The 17,682-nt window shown below is 40.4% G+C and overlaps 1 protein-coding gene across 1 annotated transcript; it reads right to left on the bottom strand.

Annotated features, from left to right (window-relative positions):
* Positions 1 to 3,954: 3,954 nt before the first annotated feature.
* LOC124962965 (uncharacterized protein C2orf78-like) lies at positions 3,955 to 10,974 on the bottom strand. Its single transcript, XM_047522244.1, has 3 exons — positions 10,878 to 10,974; positions 6,687 to 7,448; positions 3,955 to 5,867 (listed from the first exon to the last, which is right to left on the bottom strand). Exons 1-3 carry the CDS (start codon positions 10,972 to 10,974, stop codon positions 3,955 to 3,957), a joined length of 2,772 nt encoding a protein of 923 aa, XP_047378200.1.
* Positions 10,975 to 17,682: the final 6,708 nt, after the last annotated feature.

Genomic DNA, 17,682 nt, shown 5'->3' with positions numbered 1-17,682 from the left:
TGGGCACTCAGGAATTTCACCTTCTTGGAGAAGGGATCTGTGGGCAGCTTCTGGAGAGGATTTACTTGGAAGGAGATTAACTAATGCCTCCTAGACACTCTTACTTTAGGAGTGATTAAAAAAAAACACCTCCCTGTCTGCAGCTAGTGCCTGGAAACATTTGCCTTGGGAGATGCAGGCTTTCAGTGTTTGCATTGCAATGCTACAACAGCCTGTCTAGAACATTGCTAAGGATTGGGGGTGCTCTGAAGGCAGAAAAGGGATGTATACTGAAGAGAAATTGTTCACACTGGTAAAATGTTTGTTATGCACCTATTGGGAATATTAAAATGTCAGAATTTGAAAGTAAGTACTTGGACAGAAAAAGATGGGATGAACGTTCAAATATAGGCCAATGTCTCAAATGCATTGGAGTCTTTTAAGCTTGTCCATTATTATTGCATGCAAATGATGTTCTTTTTCACTTGTAGTTGGAATTACCTGGTGAAGTTGTCCCTTCAGAAGAAGGCTACAGTAAAACCATTACATTGCATTGTTGAAATCTTATGAAAGATATGTATGGAAAAATGTACACCCTGAACATTCTGAAAAGAACCATTAAAATAAATTTTACAAACCTCTCAGCACTAATTATTGTCCAACTCTAAGTGGGTCCATTCCTTAGGATAATATTAATGGGTTATTAGTATCACCACTTTTCCCTTTTCCTTTGCCTAGTTCCTTAGAATTTATCCTTCCTTTATATCAAATTATCTGTACTATCTATCATGCAAATAAACACTATTATCCAGAGAAATAAGGCCTGTCCTTACCCTCTCCCTCAGCCCTTAAACACCCATACTGATCCATTCCTTTACCCTACTAAACTTTCAGAGGGAAGAAGAACATCTTGAGTCCTTTTGAGGTGAATTTCTTACCACTGGTCTTCCTCACTGGCTCATTTTGTGGCTTTTGCAACAGTAGATTATATTGTGAAATTCTGTGATCCCTGGTGGCTTGTGTCCTGGATCCCCAATCTGTTTGCCATCTGACCTCTTCTTGAGAAACAGCACAATTTATATTAACTTATGTCTCTTTTTCAATAAAGATATCTTTGTGTTCTGCCCAAAACTGTATAGAAATTGGTGAATATTATATTATTTAATGCAAATGGAGGAATGCAATAAAGAGTAAATATACTTGAAAAAAAATAAAAATATTAAAAAATTCAAAAAATAAATGAATAAAAATTACCATGAAAAAAAAGAAAAAAATGATAACATTGAGATTAATCTGTGGTTTGGAGCATCACCTATAGCTACTTCAAACACTGGTCTCTCGTGTCAGCAGGAAAAGTGACAAGTTTGCAAAATAGTTTCTTATGCATCTTCAGAGAGATCTTTAATATGTGGGTTTGTTAAAAGTGATGATTAATTGTATAAACTAGGAATAAGTTTAATTTTAGTCAAATTTTGTTTCTTTGTTTCCAACAAGTTAGCTATGAGTTATATAAATTATTTTCTAATTATTGAAAAATTTTTTGTAAAAACTTGCAATCTCAAGGTTGAGAATTGCAAACAGTTAAATGACGTAAGAAATTTTAGGGTTATTTGATACACTTCAGGTGAGGGATTTTATCATTTTATATTTCATTTACACATTTATAAATTAGCTTATAAGCACATGCTGTAATTTTTTGTATTTCGAATTTTTAAAAATAAATAATTTTATGTTCTTTTTGGTATACATGATTATAGAATGTATTTTGACATATTATGTACATGGAGTACAACATCCCTTCCCTGTGGTTGTACATGGTTTGAAGTTAAACTGGAGATGTATTCATATAAAAAATGTGGGATATCAGTGGAATATAATCATAGGCAATCTGAAAAACGGATGAAGGACTCAACACTTTACAACACGGATAATCCTTGAGAACAGTCTTCTAATTCAAAGAAGCCATAAAAGGCCATATATTGTATGATTCCTTTCATATGAAATGTCCAGAAAAGACAAAACCAAAGATTAATGGTTGCGTGGGGGCAGGGCGAGGAAGGAATGGGAGTGACCTCTCACACATAGAAGGGTTTCTTTTGTGGATTATGAATATGTTATGAATTAGATGGTGGCGATGGTTGCACAACCTCAAGAGATTACTAAATGCCACTGAAATGCACACTTTTCAATAATGAATTCTATGTTATGTGATTTATATCTACAGCAAAAATTTCTCAAATATACATTAATAATCTTTGCATAGTTAAAATCTGCTGCCTGCGCTAAGATCCATTCCTTTCCAATTCTCACCCACTGTCGGTCACCCTCTCCCAGGGCAGCTGTGCACGAGGACTCTGGCCTCCGGCCTCCGGCCTCCGGAAGAGCCTGCACAGCTTTGGGCTTCTGGGTCCTGCAGCTGTTGGCCAGCTATTCCCTGCGCACGCGCACTGTCTGCTCGCATAGGGTGGAGATGGACGCCAAGAACTGTTGTTTCTCGTGAGCGTCGGTTGATGGCAGTGGTCTCTGGTGATGGCACGTGCAGGAATCAGTGAACAAGGACTGACAGGTCCCTCAATTTAGTTATTTATCCTTGTTTTGAAGTGTGATCTCGGCTGCCGGTAATGTCTGGATGCTGTGCTCTGAAAGCCAGGCTGGCTGCCAGACCGCACTTGTAATCATGGAGGACTTGAGGCCATCGGCCTCAGATTGACGCCTTCTTTTTGTGCAAAATTTGTGATCATACAGCAGTAGATCTTTAGTAAAGTGGCACAGCGATACTGGCCTTGTGTGTTTGAAGGTTAATTGAAGTAGTGCATCTCTGCTGCCCTGGTGCACGGGTGTTAGTAAATGATGATTTATTCCAGGCCGTGTTCAGGGTGGGCCTCATACTGCTGCAGTTCACTTGCCTAGGTACCACATTGTCAGGTGCACTAAGGATAACTATGAACCCTTGCCACAACCCTGGTAGATAACCCCATGTTTTGTATTTACCACCCCAGTCATGATCTTAGGTGACCCAAACATGCTAGACTCGTGCCCTGAATCTAATTTACTAAAATGTCTTTCTGATAGGTCATAATACCTAGATCATTCTCCATGAGGGTTTTTGTTTGATTTTTGCATTTCTCCTGGTCAACGTGAACCCATCTTCCGTCATTTTCCACTTGTTTCAGATTTTATGCTTTTAACCCCAGCCTCAAACTTTGTGACTTCATTTCCTGAATCTTGGTATAAATCCATTTGCTTTCCTAGTGCTAGGTCATATTCCTTCCTCTTTCCTCAATTCCTATTCTTTTCCCCTGTTATCCTGTCCCACGTTCAGGTCTTTTCTTCTCATGCAGGCTTTAATCCCCACCTCTTCCAAGAAAACCACAGTTCACAGCAATTCAAAACTCAAAGTTCTCTTTACTATTGATCTGTTAATTCTTTATTCAATTTTAATAACTTTGAAATGTATATCAGAATGAATAATCCTAACCCTAACCCTAACCGTAACGTACATATATCTGTCTCTATGTGGAAAAGTATGTGATGCTCCAGTGGTACCAGAACCTCTTTGTTGCTTATCTATTAAACAATACTATTACATTTCTTTATTCAATTTTATTAAGATTTAAAAATATATCAGCCTATGAACTTGTACCTATAGACATATATATAAATGTGGGAAACTATTTGGTATTCAAATAGTACCAAAAAATCTCATTACTTATCTATTAATATTTTCTAATGCATTGCTTTATTCAATTTTATTGTATTTTGAGATTATATCAGAATGAATAATTTGTATCTATCTATCTCTGTATTATATGTGGAACACTAATTGGTACCCAAGTGGTACCAAAAGACCTCTTAAATTTCTTCATCTAATTTTATTAAAATTTAAAAACATATGAGAATCATTAAATTTATATCAATCTATATACATGTGGAAACTAACTGGCAGCCACGTGGCACCATCAGTCTTAGCAGCTCTTATATCGTATAGCCATAGTAGTTAGCAATTTCCATCTCTCTTTCCCTCTCAATGAAAAACTGCACTCTCCCCAAAGGATATTTGGCAGCATTCTCACGCTCTTGTTGAGCCTTCTTCTTCATGGCTTCCCGCTCTGGCCTCTGCTCTTCCGTGATGGGAGTTGACATTACTGGCCCAGGAACATTGGGTTTCCTCCATGGAATTGGTTGTAAGGCAAAGTCTTGGAGCAGATATCGGTTTTGAGGCTTGGGCGGTTGGGACTGGAGCTTGTTCACAAGGGTGGAAACAGGGCCCCGCTGGACAGAAGTGCAAGATGATGTTGTGTAGGCTGCAGGCCTAGAGGCAGCAGACTGAGGGACACTAGGCTGGGTAGACGTGGTGAAGCCTGAATGGATTGAATGGGATACAGCCGGCTGAGCTGGCTTGGCAGGACGCATGAAAGATGTGTTGGCAGGAGCTGGTCGGGATTGGTTGACTGCCCTGGGTTGAGCTGAGCTGGTAGAAGCAGGCTGGGCAGGGTAAGCCACAGTGGGTCTACGTGAGACCAGAGACTGTGGCCTGCGATACACAGGTCGAGGTTGAGGTTTCTCTGGGGACAGAAAAGGCAAAGGCACCAATTTAACCTTCCCAGGAGGGGGAAGCTCATGCTGGGATGGAGATGGACACTCTTTGTCAGCACTGATATCTGGTTTCTGGGCTCTCACTTGAGTTTTCTCAGGACCTTTAACCTGCAGCCAGGGTTTCCTAGCTGGGCAAGGACGGGGATCTTTGTTACTGCTTGAGTTTCCCAGGGCCCGGGAGGAAGAGAGCCCAGGATTCTTATCATTCTTCTTCCCCAGTGCATGAAAAACCTGCACGGACTCCAGCATGTGCATGCCTAGATAACTTCGAGGCTTTTTAAAGTTCTCTTGGCTAAGGTCAGGTTGATTTCTCTTGCGCTTTGCCTTAGGAACCATTGGCTTCTCTTCTGTCTTGACCTTGTTGCCTGCCTGCTTACTGTCTTCTGCTTTCTTGAACCTGTTTTCTGTGCTCCTTTTGGGCTTTTCCTGCCCATGACCCTTAGCTTTGCTGTTACTGCTGGTTGCAGCCTTTTGTGTTTTCCTGTTAGAATGCTGGGCTCTGTTCCCAAGAGCCCTTTGACTGTCTGCATCCCTGCAAGCAACTTTTCCCTCTAATGTGCACTCTGGGGGCTTTGGCGGCAATTTGGCCTTAGGAGTTCCATCAGGAGACTCTGAGGCTTTATGTTTGTTCTTCCTAACTTGATCAGCATGGTCCTTTATGTCACTTGAGTTTACCTGCTCCTGATTCACCATGATGTCTCTGGTGTCATTGGCTTTTATGATTTGAGGACTTCCAGGTTGGTCAAGGTCTTTGAAGAAATTGAAAATTTCGGGAAGGTGAATGTCCCCCACCAGTGCAGTGAGGTCTGCAAAATCACTGCTACATTCGATCCCATTTTCAAGTGTGCCTTGGTCCTCAAGACTCAGGGTACTCTTTCCCAGATTGATATGTTCAGAATGGGGCATCTCCTCTTGGTCCAGAGGACCAGTGGAGGCCAGGAGCTCGTGGCTATCAGAGATTTCTAAAGGGAGTAGTAGAGAATCCTGGTTTTCTACTGCAAACAGATAGGCATCCAGAGGGTTTGAAAGCATGGCTTTAACCTCATCCAAACTGTCTGTTTCTTCCTGACTTTGAGTTGGAGGCAATGCCACGAAATTAGTAGAGCTCTGGTCTGGAGTTATTACTGAAATGTCCCCAGGTTCAGTTGGTGGGTTACTCTCAAGTATTTGGAGATTTTGCATACTTCTGCTACTGCAGGAGTTGGGGAATTCTGGAGGTTGTGGCAGACAAAATGTTTGACTTGGCGGTGGCAATCCCACAGAAGCCTCCATCCCTCGGGTAGTTTCCATCACTGCAAAGGAATCAAGGAGGATGGTAAGTAGGATGCTCCCCCTACACAGAAACACAATAATCAGGGAACCTACCAACTGTGGAGAAGTCCTTTCTAGTAGCTCTTCCTAAGGACCATGGACAGGTCTCTGTTAGGAGTGGGTGCTGACCCCCTCAGTTACAGGTGATCAGTAGATATCCTAGATTTGCACTGGCAACATTATCATGGCAGCATGGCTGATTGGTAGCACACTTACCTCCTATGTGTGATACCCACAAAAAATGTTTTCTGAAACCTGTCATTCTCATGTTGCAACCTCTGAATACTCTCCACTCTCCCAAGAATATATGAACACTGAACACCATGTGCTAGGAGAGGGTGGAGCTCTTCCTCATAACATATTTGTTAAAGGACAGGTTTTGAGAAACCTTCTTTGCACAGGATCTCTGAATAGAATGTTTAAATCCTGAAATTAAGGAAGGAAAATTAAACTGTCAAACCATGGTCAGTTTTGAAGTATCTTCCTTAGAAAACCCAGCCAAATTAGGGAAATAGACTCATAATGTGTTGGTGGAGGGGGACTGGTCTACCAAGGCACTGAAAATTAATCGCCTCCAGTGTGCTCATGAAGGTCTTTTAAATGCATTGTGAATGAACATTAGAGGGTCCTGCATCTTCTTCTTGCAGAGTCTGAAAATGCAAACTGCTGATTAAGAATAGGGGTTACAGTCTCAGGACTTAAATTCTATATATCTGTAGACCCACAGCTCCCGGCTGCCTATTTGACTCTCCTTTTGATTTCTGATCTTTTTCTTTCCCCATGCTCTTGTTTGTACTCACCTTGAAAATTTGTTTCTGTCATAGGCTGAGTAGACACACAGTAGTAGGTGCCAGGGTTAGAGACCAATGGTAGGATATTTGTAGACGGAACCTCCTTCAGCACCATCACCATTTCTGGTTGAGGGGCAGCGACCCTATTTCTTGCGTATGACACAGAGTCATAGGATTGCAGGTAGGGGCCAAGATCTCCAGAGAGCAGAGGTCCCAGTGTGTTTTGATCATAGTAGTAGACCTGGCTCTCTGCTTGGTAGGGAAGTGACAGGGTATGTGCCTGATTTGGAATCTGAGATGGTGCCACCTGGACAAGCCTGGCCGACAGTGATGGATACTCAGGGAATATGACATTGGCATCTGAAGGTGTATCATATTGGGCTGTCATAGACATGGAAGGAGCTGCTGTGTCCTGTTCAGTGACAGTCAGAGTATAGTCCCCCAGTGCAGATGACTTCTTTTCAGCACCTCCCATATTATCCCACTCAAAAATACTTGGATAGGAGGCAGGTGCCAGGGGGATCTGGTGCTGGCTAGTAACCCCAGACAACATGGCTGTGCTAGAATGTTGGTAAAGGTAGGCACTGCCCATGAGTGGCTGGAAGGAGGTGCCCGAGTTTGAAGGCAATAGCCATGCCGAACTGACAGCAGAAGCAGAGACTCTGGAGAAGTTACATGTACTTCCTGTTAGGGAAGCTGCATTGCTCACCACAGGAAGAGAGAGACGCAGAGAATTTGTAGTTCCAAATATAGAGGAATTCTGGAAATTTTCTGTAGGAAGCAAAAGGGTGATGAAAAAAATTGATGAGACTCACAGATTTTTAAGATACTTGAGAAACGGCATTATCTTATTGTTGTGGCAGTCAGGAAGCCTCTAATACCAATAAATATTGAGATTCCCCAAATCAGACCATTTACATGGCTGCAAAGTTGGAGTAGTGTGGTACTGTTCTGATGAACTGCTGTTTCTCTCCAATTGGGTACCGAAGACCCAAGTGGTCTGAACCACACATTGTTCCCTACACACTTCCTTCTCCCTGACCTACCTTTCCCTTGAGCCTCCACTAATTTTGGCCCATGAATATGCCTTTCAACAGAGGCATTTAGAAGTTAGAGAATGTCTAACATTATCAGTTTGCAAGTGAGTAAACCAAGGGTCAGGAAAGTATTATTGACTTGTTCATTATCAACACCAGGTTGTGGAAACTTACTCCCTTGCCAGGACTCTGTACTATAGACAAATACCAGAAATGAGGAGAAACATATTTTTGTTTTTCTCTATTCAGAGAAAACAGTACTGATATCACCACTGTTTTCTTCAGCATCTGATTTTGTTTGTGCAGGTTGCATGCCATTTCTGGAGTTCACTTGTACCATCCAGATGGTAATTTACAGGGCCACTGTTTTTGATATTCAAGCCTGATTTTCATCCATCATCAACATTACCACTTGAGAGTAAAATTTTCAGGAAATGCTTCTTGTTAGAAAAATTTATTTGAACTTTTTGAGCTTCAGGTTACACAAGTAAGGCGTTTACAATAATAAAAACAGTCATAATTCATCCATGAAAAAAGCAACATATTACATTAGATTTATATAGGCTAAGATGTAGTAAATTCTGGAAAGATAGAAAGGCAAAAGTGAAAAACAGCACAGAACTACAAAGAATACCTAGATACTAATGAAAACTTGGATAGTTAGCAAACATCAAAGCATAGTAAATTTACTAACCAATGAAGTTCCATTATCATACATAGAATATAATGAAAATGAATGTTTGTCCTTTATTTCAGTGAATACTGTTAATCAAAACACTGTGCAAAATTGAAGGTGATTTTGAATGAATTTCTAACCAGTACCTATAGACAGAGAAACTATATTAACAAAAATTGTGTAATAAGCAACTAATTGATGTAAATGTAAATGTTTAGGTAGCCACAATGTTTGTATATAAATATTTGAAGAAAAATGTTTTTAATCCAGTTGCAGTGGCACACACCTGCAATCTCAGATTCTCAATAGGCAGGGACAGGATGATCACAAGTTAGAGGACAGCCTTGGCAATTTAGCGAGAATCATCAAAATAAAATTTAAAAAGGGTTCAGGATGTAGCTCAATGGTTATGTGCCCCTAGGTTCAATCCCTGGTACTACAAAACAAATGAAACATAAACCAACCCTCTTCTTCCCTGCCATATGCACAAACTGAAGCAAAATAGCACTATGAGTCTAGGCATGGTGGGTTGGACCTGTGGTCCCAGCACTCTGGATGCTGAGGCATTGGAATTGCTGGAGTCCAGAAATTCAAAGTCATTCTGGGCAATTTAGCAAGATCCTGTCTCAGAGAGAAAACAAGATGTGCTGGGGATATAGCTTGTGATAGCTTGCTTGCCTAGCATGTATGAGACCTTGTGTTCAGTCCCCAGCACTGGGAAGGAAAAAGGAAGGATGGAAGGAAGTTAGGAAAGGAGGAAGGAAGGAAGGAGAGAGGGAAGGAAATTTTCTACAAAGTAGAGTATGAAACAAGAAATGTAAAATAATTTCATCTCTGTGGTTGTTCATCTTCTTCTAAATATTACCCACAACATGGAAAGATATTAATCCTACTATGTAGATATTTCAATTAATATAAAACATTTTCTGATAAACATTTGTTATAAAAAAGCAGAAGAATACTATGTCATCATTAAAGTTATATTTATCATCACAATCTAGTTTATAATTATCTTTAACAGGAAAAGGTTGTCCCTAAAGTCTGAAAGCAACATCACCAGCAGAATATAATCATACAAGTAAAACAAATTTCTATGATGTTTACTAGAACAGGAAATCAAACTCAGGGCTTCCCACATGCTAAGCATTCACTCTACCACTGAGCTATACCCCCACTCAAAAACAATTTTTTGAACTGTAGAAAAATCAAAAGTTATTTTAGATAAATATGGGATTAGATATGGAACTTGAATTTTATTCTTACATAGGTCTTTCTTTTGGTTCTTAGGTTTAAAACATGTTAATGAGTATTTGTATATATTCTCATGAAGAAAAAAAATTATTGTAAAGATGGAAAACAGCTTCTGTTTGAAAACTACCTATCACCACAGGAATGCGTCCTTCTGATGCAGGTTAGGGCACATCATTTTTTAAAAATTCATGTAGTTTAAAAAACAGAGTAAAATAGGACATGGAAAACTGCTGTTTCCCCAGGCCTGTCTCTCTCCCCTTTCATTAGCATGTTTAGAGAAAGAATCATTACTAAAACATACTTTTAAAATGTTCATGTTCAAACTGTCTAGGTCATCTGTGTTCAAAGAGGCTATAGGAAAAACTCCAAAGAACCAAATATGACTTTTCTGAGAAACCGCTTTCCCCAGTGATACCCTAATTCTACCCTAAGTTTCCCTGCTAGTCAGTTAATTAGGACATTCTCTCGACCACCCTCATATGTCCAAGTGCTGGGAAGATTTCACTCTATGTTCTCTGCATCGATTTAAATCACTTTTTTTTTTTGTATATTCCATTCCAACTAACTACTATTTAACTGAGAACATCTCCATGCTCTTCATCTCTTTTATTCTCACATTTTCTTTTCCCTTATTTTGATATTTTCTCCCCCACCAAGTTCCTGTTGCCCCTGTGCTTCAACAGTCCCAAACTTACTTCCCCTGGAATATCTGCCTCCTTACAGCCCTGTTCTCCCCCTTCCCTCTCCCTAGTTCTCTTTCACATAGTTCAAACAGAAAATTCCAAAATATGTGAATGTCCCATTTTGAATATCACTAAATATGAAATGCTGAAGTGGAAATATTGGTGGAGGGACACTGTTCCAGATGATACTCTCGGTACACAGTGTGAGTTTTCTTCTCCATCTCACTATCTTTTTTTCTGTTGAAATGAAGGCACTCCCCAAATCAAATTTCTTTCTCTATAAATATGCCCCTTAAGACTCAATATTAGAAAAGAAAGGGACCAGTGTAAAGTCACTGTGTTATCCTCCTGGTTCAGATGAGGAAAAAGATTTTGTGAGAGAGTAAATGATCATCCCTCCCATACCTAGTACATGTCAACGTGAAAACTCAAATTAGGTCTCCAGATTTCTTCTTCCATTCTTTTCCCTATTACTCTAAGCTAATTGGACTCCAATAGTACATTGAGGCAGCAAAATGTCTAATGAAAAACTTTAAAAAGTTTCTTTCTTTACCTGACATTGTCAGAGAAGAGGTGACATCAATTGCAGATACAAAGGATGAGGAGACCACCCCAAAGGATGTCTGGGTGACTGAGGCTAGAGAATGCATGTTTCCCAGTATGGAGTCCACTGGTCACTGACCACTGGTCACTGATGACTGGTTACTGGTCACTGGTCACTTGCGATGATCCAAATTTGTTTACAACTCCATGGAATCCCTAAGATTCTATCAGGTGGCAGTAGGTTTGGTGGGAGAATGATGTCATCAAAAAGGCAGTTTAAAGGTATGAGGTAGCCAATAGGGAGGTCAGATTCCCAACCAGAAGGTGGGATTGGGTGAAGACACTGACAAGAGAGTTGATTGGGTGGAGAAAGTGACAGGAGACTTAGAATTGAACCTAAATGGCCGAGCTCTGGGGAGGTGAAATCCTGCCAGAGGGACAAGATAGGGCCACCTTTCCAGGTGTTTATATTAGGGAGTTCATCTCAGTGTTTCTTATTAATGTTCATTCAAAATTATTTATATGTTATATATTTCACATATTCATAGGTAATAGTGTGCACGTAATTACATAGTACGTATATAGTTAATATCCCTGGGCATGGAAGAAAGAGACATCTGTTTTGAGCATTCTAGTTGTTCTGTAGCCATAGAAGTTGATCTGAAGTTATTGCTCCTTCCAAGGATGAAACAAAAGGACTAAAACCAATCTCTCTTTTCTTTTTGAATGTGCATACAATACCTTTATTTTATTCATTCATTTTTATGTGTGAGGATCAAACCCAGTGCCTCACACGTGCCAGGTGATCACTCTACCACTGAGCCACAACCTCAGCCCTAAAGAGTTTTTTCATAACCTAAGAGTAGTGTGAAGTTCCTTGAGTGCACCCTGTAGGGAATGAGGAGGTCCAAGTTTTTCTTTAGGTTTTCTTCAGTCCTACTTTCCTTGGGCTGAGGTGTGCTGGGACAAGTTGGACTTGTAACTCTCTTCTGCTCTCCTCCTCCCACCCCTCTTCATTGTAGACATTGTTTCATGGACAAGCCTTGAGTTTGCATTCTTATACTCATGAATATTACTATCTTTTGACTGACAAAAGCACAGGTTTTCTGTGACTTGATTCTTTCAAAAATGCACTCTGAACATTAGACTCAAACAGTGGAGAGGTAGAAGAGAGGCTCAATGTAAAATGTCCCTGTTCTGGACTTGGGTTGTACTTCTTTCACCATCATTTGCCTTGGATAGCTCCTTGGGTCACATAGACATCCTGCCTTTGGGCTCTTTCATATGTGAGTGGCACTGAGGATTCTTTTTCTCTTCTTATGTAAGTGAATCCAGTGTGGCAGTTACTGAATCTTCCTCCCCCTTGCAAACAGCCACTATAGAATCCTGGGCCTCTCACATTCTTTGTCAGCCATGCTTGGGTGGAAGTTCAGGAGAATAGTTAGAAGAGAACATTAGTAGAATATAGGGAAAGTGAGTGTAAAGAAACAAGAGGGTAACATGGATTTTCAATTTCTTTTGTCAGAAACAAGGCAACGCATTTTGATCTCATTATGTGTTAATAAAACAGGTAATTCCATTTTTTTGTGAGGGATTCCTAGGAATTTAAGCTGGGGATAATTTACCACTGAGTCGCATTGCTAACGCTTTTTTATTTGTAGGTTTTATTTTGAGACAGAGTCTCACCATGCTGGTTAGGGCCTGCAGAGTTGTTGTGACTGTTCTTGAACTTGCAGTCCTCCTGCCTCAGCCTCTTCAGTTGCTGGGATTACAGGTGTGTGCACTGTGCCTGGCTCAATATATATGCATTTTTAATGTAGGTAGGTAGAATGTCCAGAATCTGCCATGAATTCTATTCAGTGAAGATACTGGTCTTAAATATAGTTTACTTATTTATGTCACATCTCATTTCCATCACTCAGGGTATTTTTAGACTGTGAATGGCTCCCAAAGGCTTTGGATTTTCAGCTCATTTTTTGTCATATTTTAAAGGAATCCAACCTTGTAGGATATGTTGCATGTTTTCCTATTGATGACTGTTTATTTTGAATCATCATGCCTAAACTTGACCTGATAAATTTCTGGAGAAAATTAAAGAAAGGCATGTGGAAAAACCATTGTGATAAGTTATACTGTGCACCCAAGGAACAAGTGTGTCTGAATTCAAGCCACCTTGATCTAGATTGCTTTTGTTTTGATCCCCTGGAGAGTGCTTGTTTCACTAAGTTCTCTTGTAACTGTGATAAAGTAAGTCAGGAGTGATGATATATGTATGAGACCTGAAGAGATTGGGGGAGTAAATGTATGCATTCAATGATTTTCCTTGGTGGTAAGCTTTGTCTTTTTTTAAACACTTTATTACTTGTCAGTGGACCTTTATTTAATTTCTTTATTTATATTGAATCTGAGAATTGATGTCAGTGCCTCACCCATACTAGGTGAGCACTATACCACTAAGCTATAACCCCAGCCCAGTGTTTAGCTTTTAAGAATGGCTGGATTGATCTATCTGGGGATGTCTCTAGAGACAGCATGTAGATAGTATGTGATTCAATATGTCAAGAGCCCACAGGAAGACAACCTCATATACAGGATAAATAGCTCATATATAAAGCTCATATTAAAATATTGCTTTGATAGGTCTATTTTTCCCCATCTCTTCCAGTTCTTATGAAATATGTTTTCTTGGTAGTTGTGTATGAGATAATGTTTACCTGAGAAAAATTATGGATAGTTTGACAGCCTAACATACAGTTTGGTTGATGTGAAATTTTCAAGTTTTGGTTTTTTTCTTTTCAGTTCAGTGTCATACTTCAGAAAGCTTACTTCTGGAATTAATATGAGATTAAGAGCATATGTTAAGTATCCATAAGCCACATCAATCCCTATGTTCTCATAGAAATCAAGGGAACCCATCGTTCCTACAGGTTAAGGTTGTAAGCACAAAATGAGGGAGGCTTGTGCAGACCTCATGAATTCAGCAAAGTCTTTGCAGTGGTGGAGTCAGGCATTGAACAGGCATACTTTCTGCTGAGAAAATGGCCATCGATTACAGGAGGGGTCTAGGTTTCTATGGGTTACCACATGGGAGGTGACTTAGCCATTGAAGACATCAGGAAAAAGTTTGCAAATACTAGAAATTCGTTTTTCCTGGGCAGTGTTTTTACAGGGCAAGAAAGGAGGGTGTACTGTACTGTCCCTGAGAAAGGATATAATGGGAAGTGATTGATGCTTGCCCATTTCCAGGGATTCTTCTCACTGGGTGATGTTCGCTTCCTTCCCCCTAATTTTCTTGTCACTGGGAAAGGATGTATTGGCAAAGGATTGATGTTATCAATTTTTTTTTCTTTCTTCCTCTTTCCCTTTTCCCAGGCCACTGTTTTGGTGGTTGTCATTTCCATACCCTTCAGTCCAGACTCTGAAAGGGATAAAGGATTGGGGTGATGATATCAGGTCTGAATATATCCTGATGAGAAGGGGTGAAGTATGGGGACCACTCCTTTTAGAGTTCTAGAAGAGGGCATGAGGACACTTGTGGTTGAGGCTTAAGAGTGGTATATGTGGGAAGAGACTTCGGGTTCAGGCAAAATCCCCCTTTTATAGTTTGAAAGAGTCAGACTGTGTTCTGCAGGTGGCTTGTGCTGGGCAGGTCCTCTCATTAAGAAATTATTGTGTACAAAATTAAGAATAGGTAGAAGAAAGTTTATTATAAGAAAGGTGAGGGTTAACTGATTTGCTAGTACTAGGAAAACAATTTTAGCAGGTAACGTAGTTGGGGACCCTATTCTCCTTAATCAAAGTCATCATGTCCCATTCCAATTCAGGGTGCAACTTCCATGATCTCATGTGTTCAGGTCCTTTGGAGCATTGTAAGCACAATTAACTTAGGAACCATATTTTCTTGATGGTTCAATCATTTCCACATAGCTTGACAGTCTGTGCAGAACAAAATTAACAGTATAGTTATAGCTAGTAGCCTGCTTACAAGTGTAGAAAAGTATTTAAAAGGGTTAGAGCAAGAAATCCCTTCAGCTAAACTGCCCCAAGTTTCTTCATTATCCAAAGTAGGAGTTTTTGGATTACCATGGCTGGAACCTGAGACTGTAATTTTAACACATCCATACAAGTATTATGAAAAGGATCAAGTCACATCAGGTGATTATGTATATTTTGCCATTGAATCTCAGTGTCATTATATGGAACTCTAGTAATAAAAAATCGGTAATGTCATAGTGACACTGAAGTCTTTGAGCAACTTGTAAATCTTGTACTTGTTCTCCTAGGCATATAATTTCTCAGTCACAGCCTGCACGGGGAGGGAATAAGTATCTCATGCAGGTGTGGGCAGCTGGAAATAAAAATCTGAAAAGTAGTATTAAGAAATCATATAAAAGACATGAAAAATGTTTTTTAAAGCAAGTGCTTTACAGGTGGAAAAGGCCTGATGGGTCTGAACCTACCAAAAGGAAAAAGGTCTCGAATGCTTTATTTATAGTGAAACATCCAAAGGAATTTGATGTGAGGAAGGAATGTTCAAGGTAAACAAAATGAAAGAGGCTGTGGAGACATTGGCCTGACTGGGATTCATCACTTGTGCAGTAAATCTCCCTTCTCCAGGTAGCTGGTGCCTCAAGATTATTTAGCTGCCCTGGTATCTCTTTCACCCCAGGGCAGCAGGCATCTGAATTCAAAGCTATTGACCCATAAATTCCACACCAGGGATGAACTCTGCCCCAATAACAGTGGTCACCTGCACCTGGACATGTCTTTCAGCACTGCTGTATTGAGAGGAACCCAAAAGGGCGGTCTAGGAGTCCAAGGCTATGGAGTTCAAAGCAATGATTCTTTTGTTGCTCCTGACATAATTGAATCTTTTTGTTGTTGAATTTCCCTCAAAATTTCCTAGTCAATGTGTACTTGAGCTTGCCACATCTCAGTAAAAATTTTATGGATTTTTGGAAGGTAATGAGTAGTTTGGACTTGCTGTTGCAATGCCACCACTGCAGTGGAGGTGGAGGTGATGATGGCAGCCACAGCAGCAGTACCTGCTGTCAGCCACCAGATAATTCATTTAACACATTGTTTCAGGTGCCACAGTAGTTCCTGCATGATGCTACTGAAGGGGTTTCTGTCATAGTTCTGATACTGCCTTTTACCTTGGTGAGTCCTGCTTTCTCGGGTGTTGAAGTATAACACCAGAGAAGCACGGTGAGGCAAGTGTAGAGTAGAAAGTAAGAAGCTTTGTTAAGGACAAGTGAAACAGACTTCTCCTGGGTGGAAGAAGGGGACCCAAAGGAGGAATCCATGGGTTAAGCAAATCTTGTCCGTTTTATAGGTTTTATTCTCCTGTTCCTTTCCCCCTTATCTCTTTCCTTTCTGCCTGCATGACTCAGCCCATTTTTGCAGGTGAGATGCGAAGAGTGTGAAGCAGATGGGCAGAGGGAGGGCCAAAGTGATCCAGGGGTATTAATTAGCAACTCTCTGCCTGTAGTCCTCCATAAGGGCAGGTAAATTTGGTAATCAGTGGGCTCCAGAGATCTTTGACATTCCATTCATCCAGGGACAGTCTCCAACTTCCAGATGCAGAAGGCTTTCATGGATTCCTTTTCCTTGATTTGACCTGATTCTCTATTTCTACACTAACCACCTGTCCTCATTTCTGGCTTCAGTTCTTCTAATTTTACAGGAAGAAGGTGGTTATTGGCCTTTTGAGAATCCTAACAGTTTGTCCTGAACTTTGCCTTATAGTTTGCAAGACACATGGTTGCAGCACACAGTTCTCACATTTAACATAATACGTGTTCTGTGAGGCATTTGAATGGGTCCACATAAAAGAGGGATGTAATACACACTGTGAGGTAGAATTCCTTATGAAAGGAAATAAGATAGGTCATATTTTTCAATTATTATATTGATTATCACTGTTCCAGATCTGAAGAGGCTCCTTGAAGGCACCCAGAAACCACTCCAGACACAGGAACTCACACAACAGATTTTTTTAAATGAAAGAGCAGAATGTCCGCCCCCAAGGTTCAGAGAGAGAGAGACAGAGACAGAGACAGGGACAGAGGCAGAGACACAGAGAGAGTGTCCGGGGAGCTGATCTTAAGTAGTGGAAGTTCCTCGAATAATAGAGATTAGACCAATGCCTGACAAGGACATTTGCAGGCTAATGATCCAGGTTGTAAAGTGGTGAGTTGGGGGTAGAAAAATGGCAGCAGCACAATGGCAGGGAAGTGGTAAACGGTTTCAACATTGGTAACCCATTATCCCTTCACTCCTCACTCAGACCTATTTTCCATAAAGTTTCCTGAATTGACCCCAAATCCATTCTCATGGCAGGAGGTCATAATTCTCCCTCAGACCAGTACACAGAGGAGTTGGAGTGTAAAACAGTTCTAAAAACCAATCTAAACTATCCCTGTTTGACAAATTCCTTCCCAAAGGTCTAGATTCAGTGTTAATCAGTTCTCCCATAAGAACCCCAATTTATACCTGTTTTCCTACAACAGAACGATTTTGAGAATGGAGTGTAACACATTGAGACCATGGTAACAATTTATGTGAAGTATCCCAGTGTCCATGGTAAGAGCATAGGCATCTGCTGAATAAGTTATTAACATTAAGTTCCTGCCATGCAGCTGAGCCTCTGCCAGTGAGGAAAATAAGCCTGTCCTCTTGATCCTGTGTTTTAGGGACATATGGAAGCCATGTTTGAGGCCCAGTGTGGTACAATATGAGTTCTTGAGAGACATGCAAAGTGGGAATTGAAAGTGTTGTGGGAATCAGGCAAGAAGTTGCAAAGGGCACTGGAA

This window comes from Sciurus carolinensis, chromosome 13, assembly GCF_902686445.1.
Source record: "Sciurus carolinensis chromosome 13, mSciCar1.2, whole genome shotgun sequence".
Taxonomy (NCBI): Eukaryota; Metazoa; Chordata; class Mammalia; order Rodentia; family Sciuridae; genus Sciurus; species Sciurus carolinensis.
The sequence above is the reverse complement of the archived record's forward strand: the minus strand, read 5'-3'. Positions and strand labels throughout refer to the sequence as shown.

Excerpts from the sequence above, each read along its gene's own strand:
- LOC124962965 (XM_047522244.1), bottom strand. The coding sequence starts at position 10,974 with ATGCATTCTCTAGCCTCAGTCACCCAGACATCCTTTGGGGTGGTCTCC. Across the intron at positions 7,449-10,877 it reads CTCTTCTCTGACAATGTCAG|AAAATTTCCAGAATTCCTCT; the intron begins GTAAAGAAAGAA and ends TGCTTCCTACAG. Across the intron at positions 5,868-6,686 it reads GACAGAAACAAATTTTCAAG|TGATGGAAACTACCCGAGGG; the intron begins GTGAGTACAAAC and ends ATTCCTTTGCAG.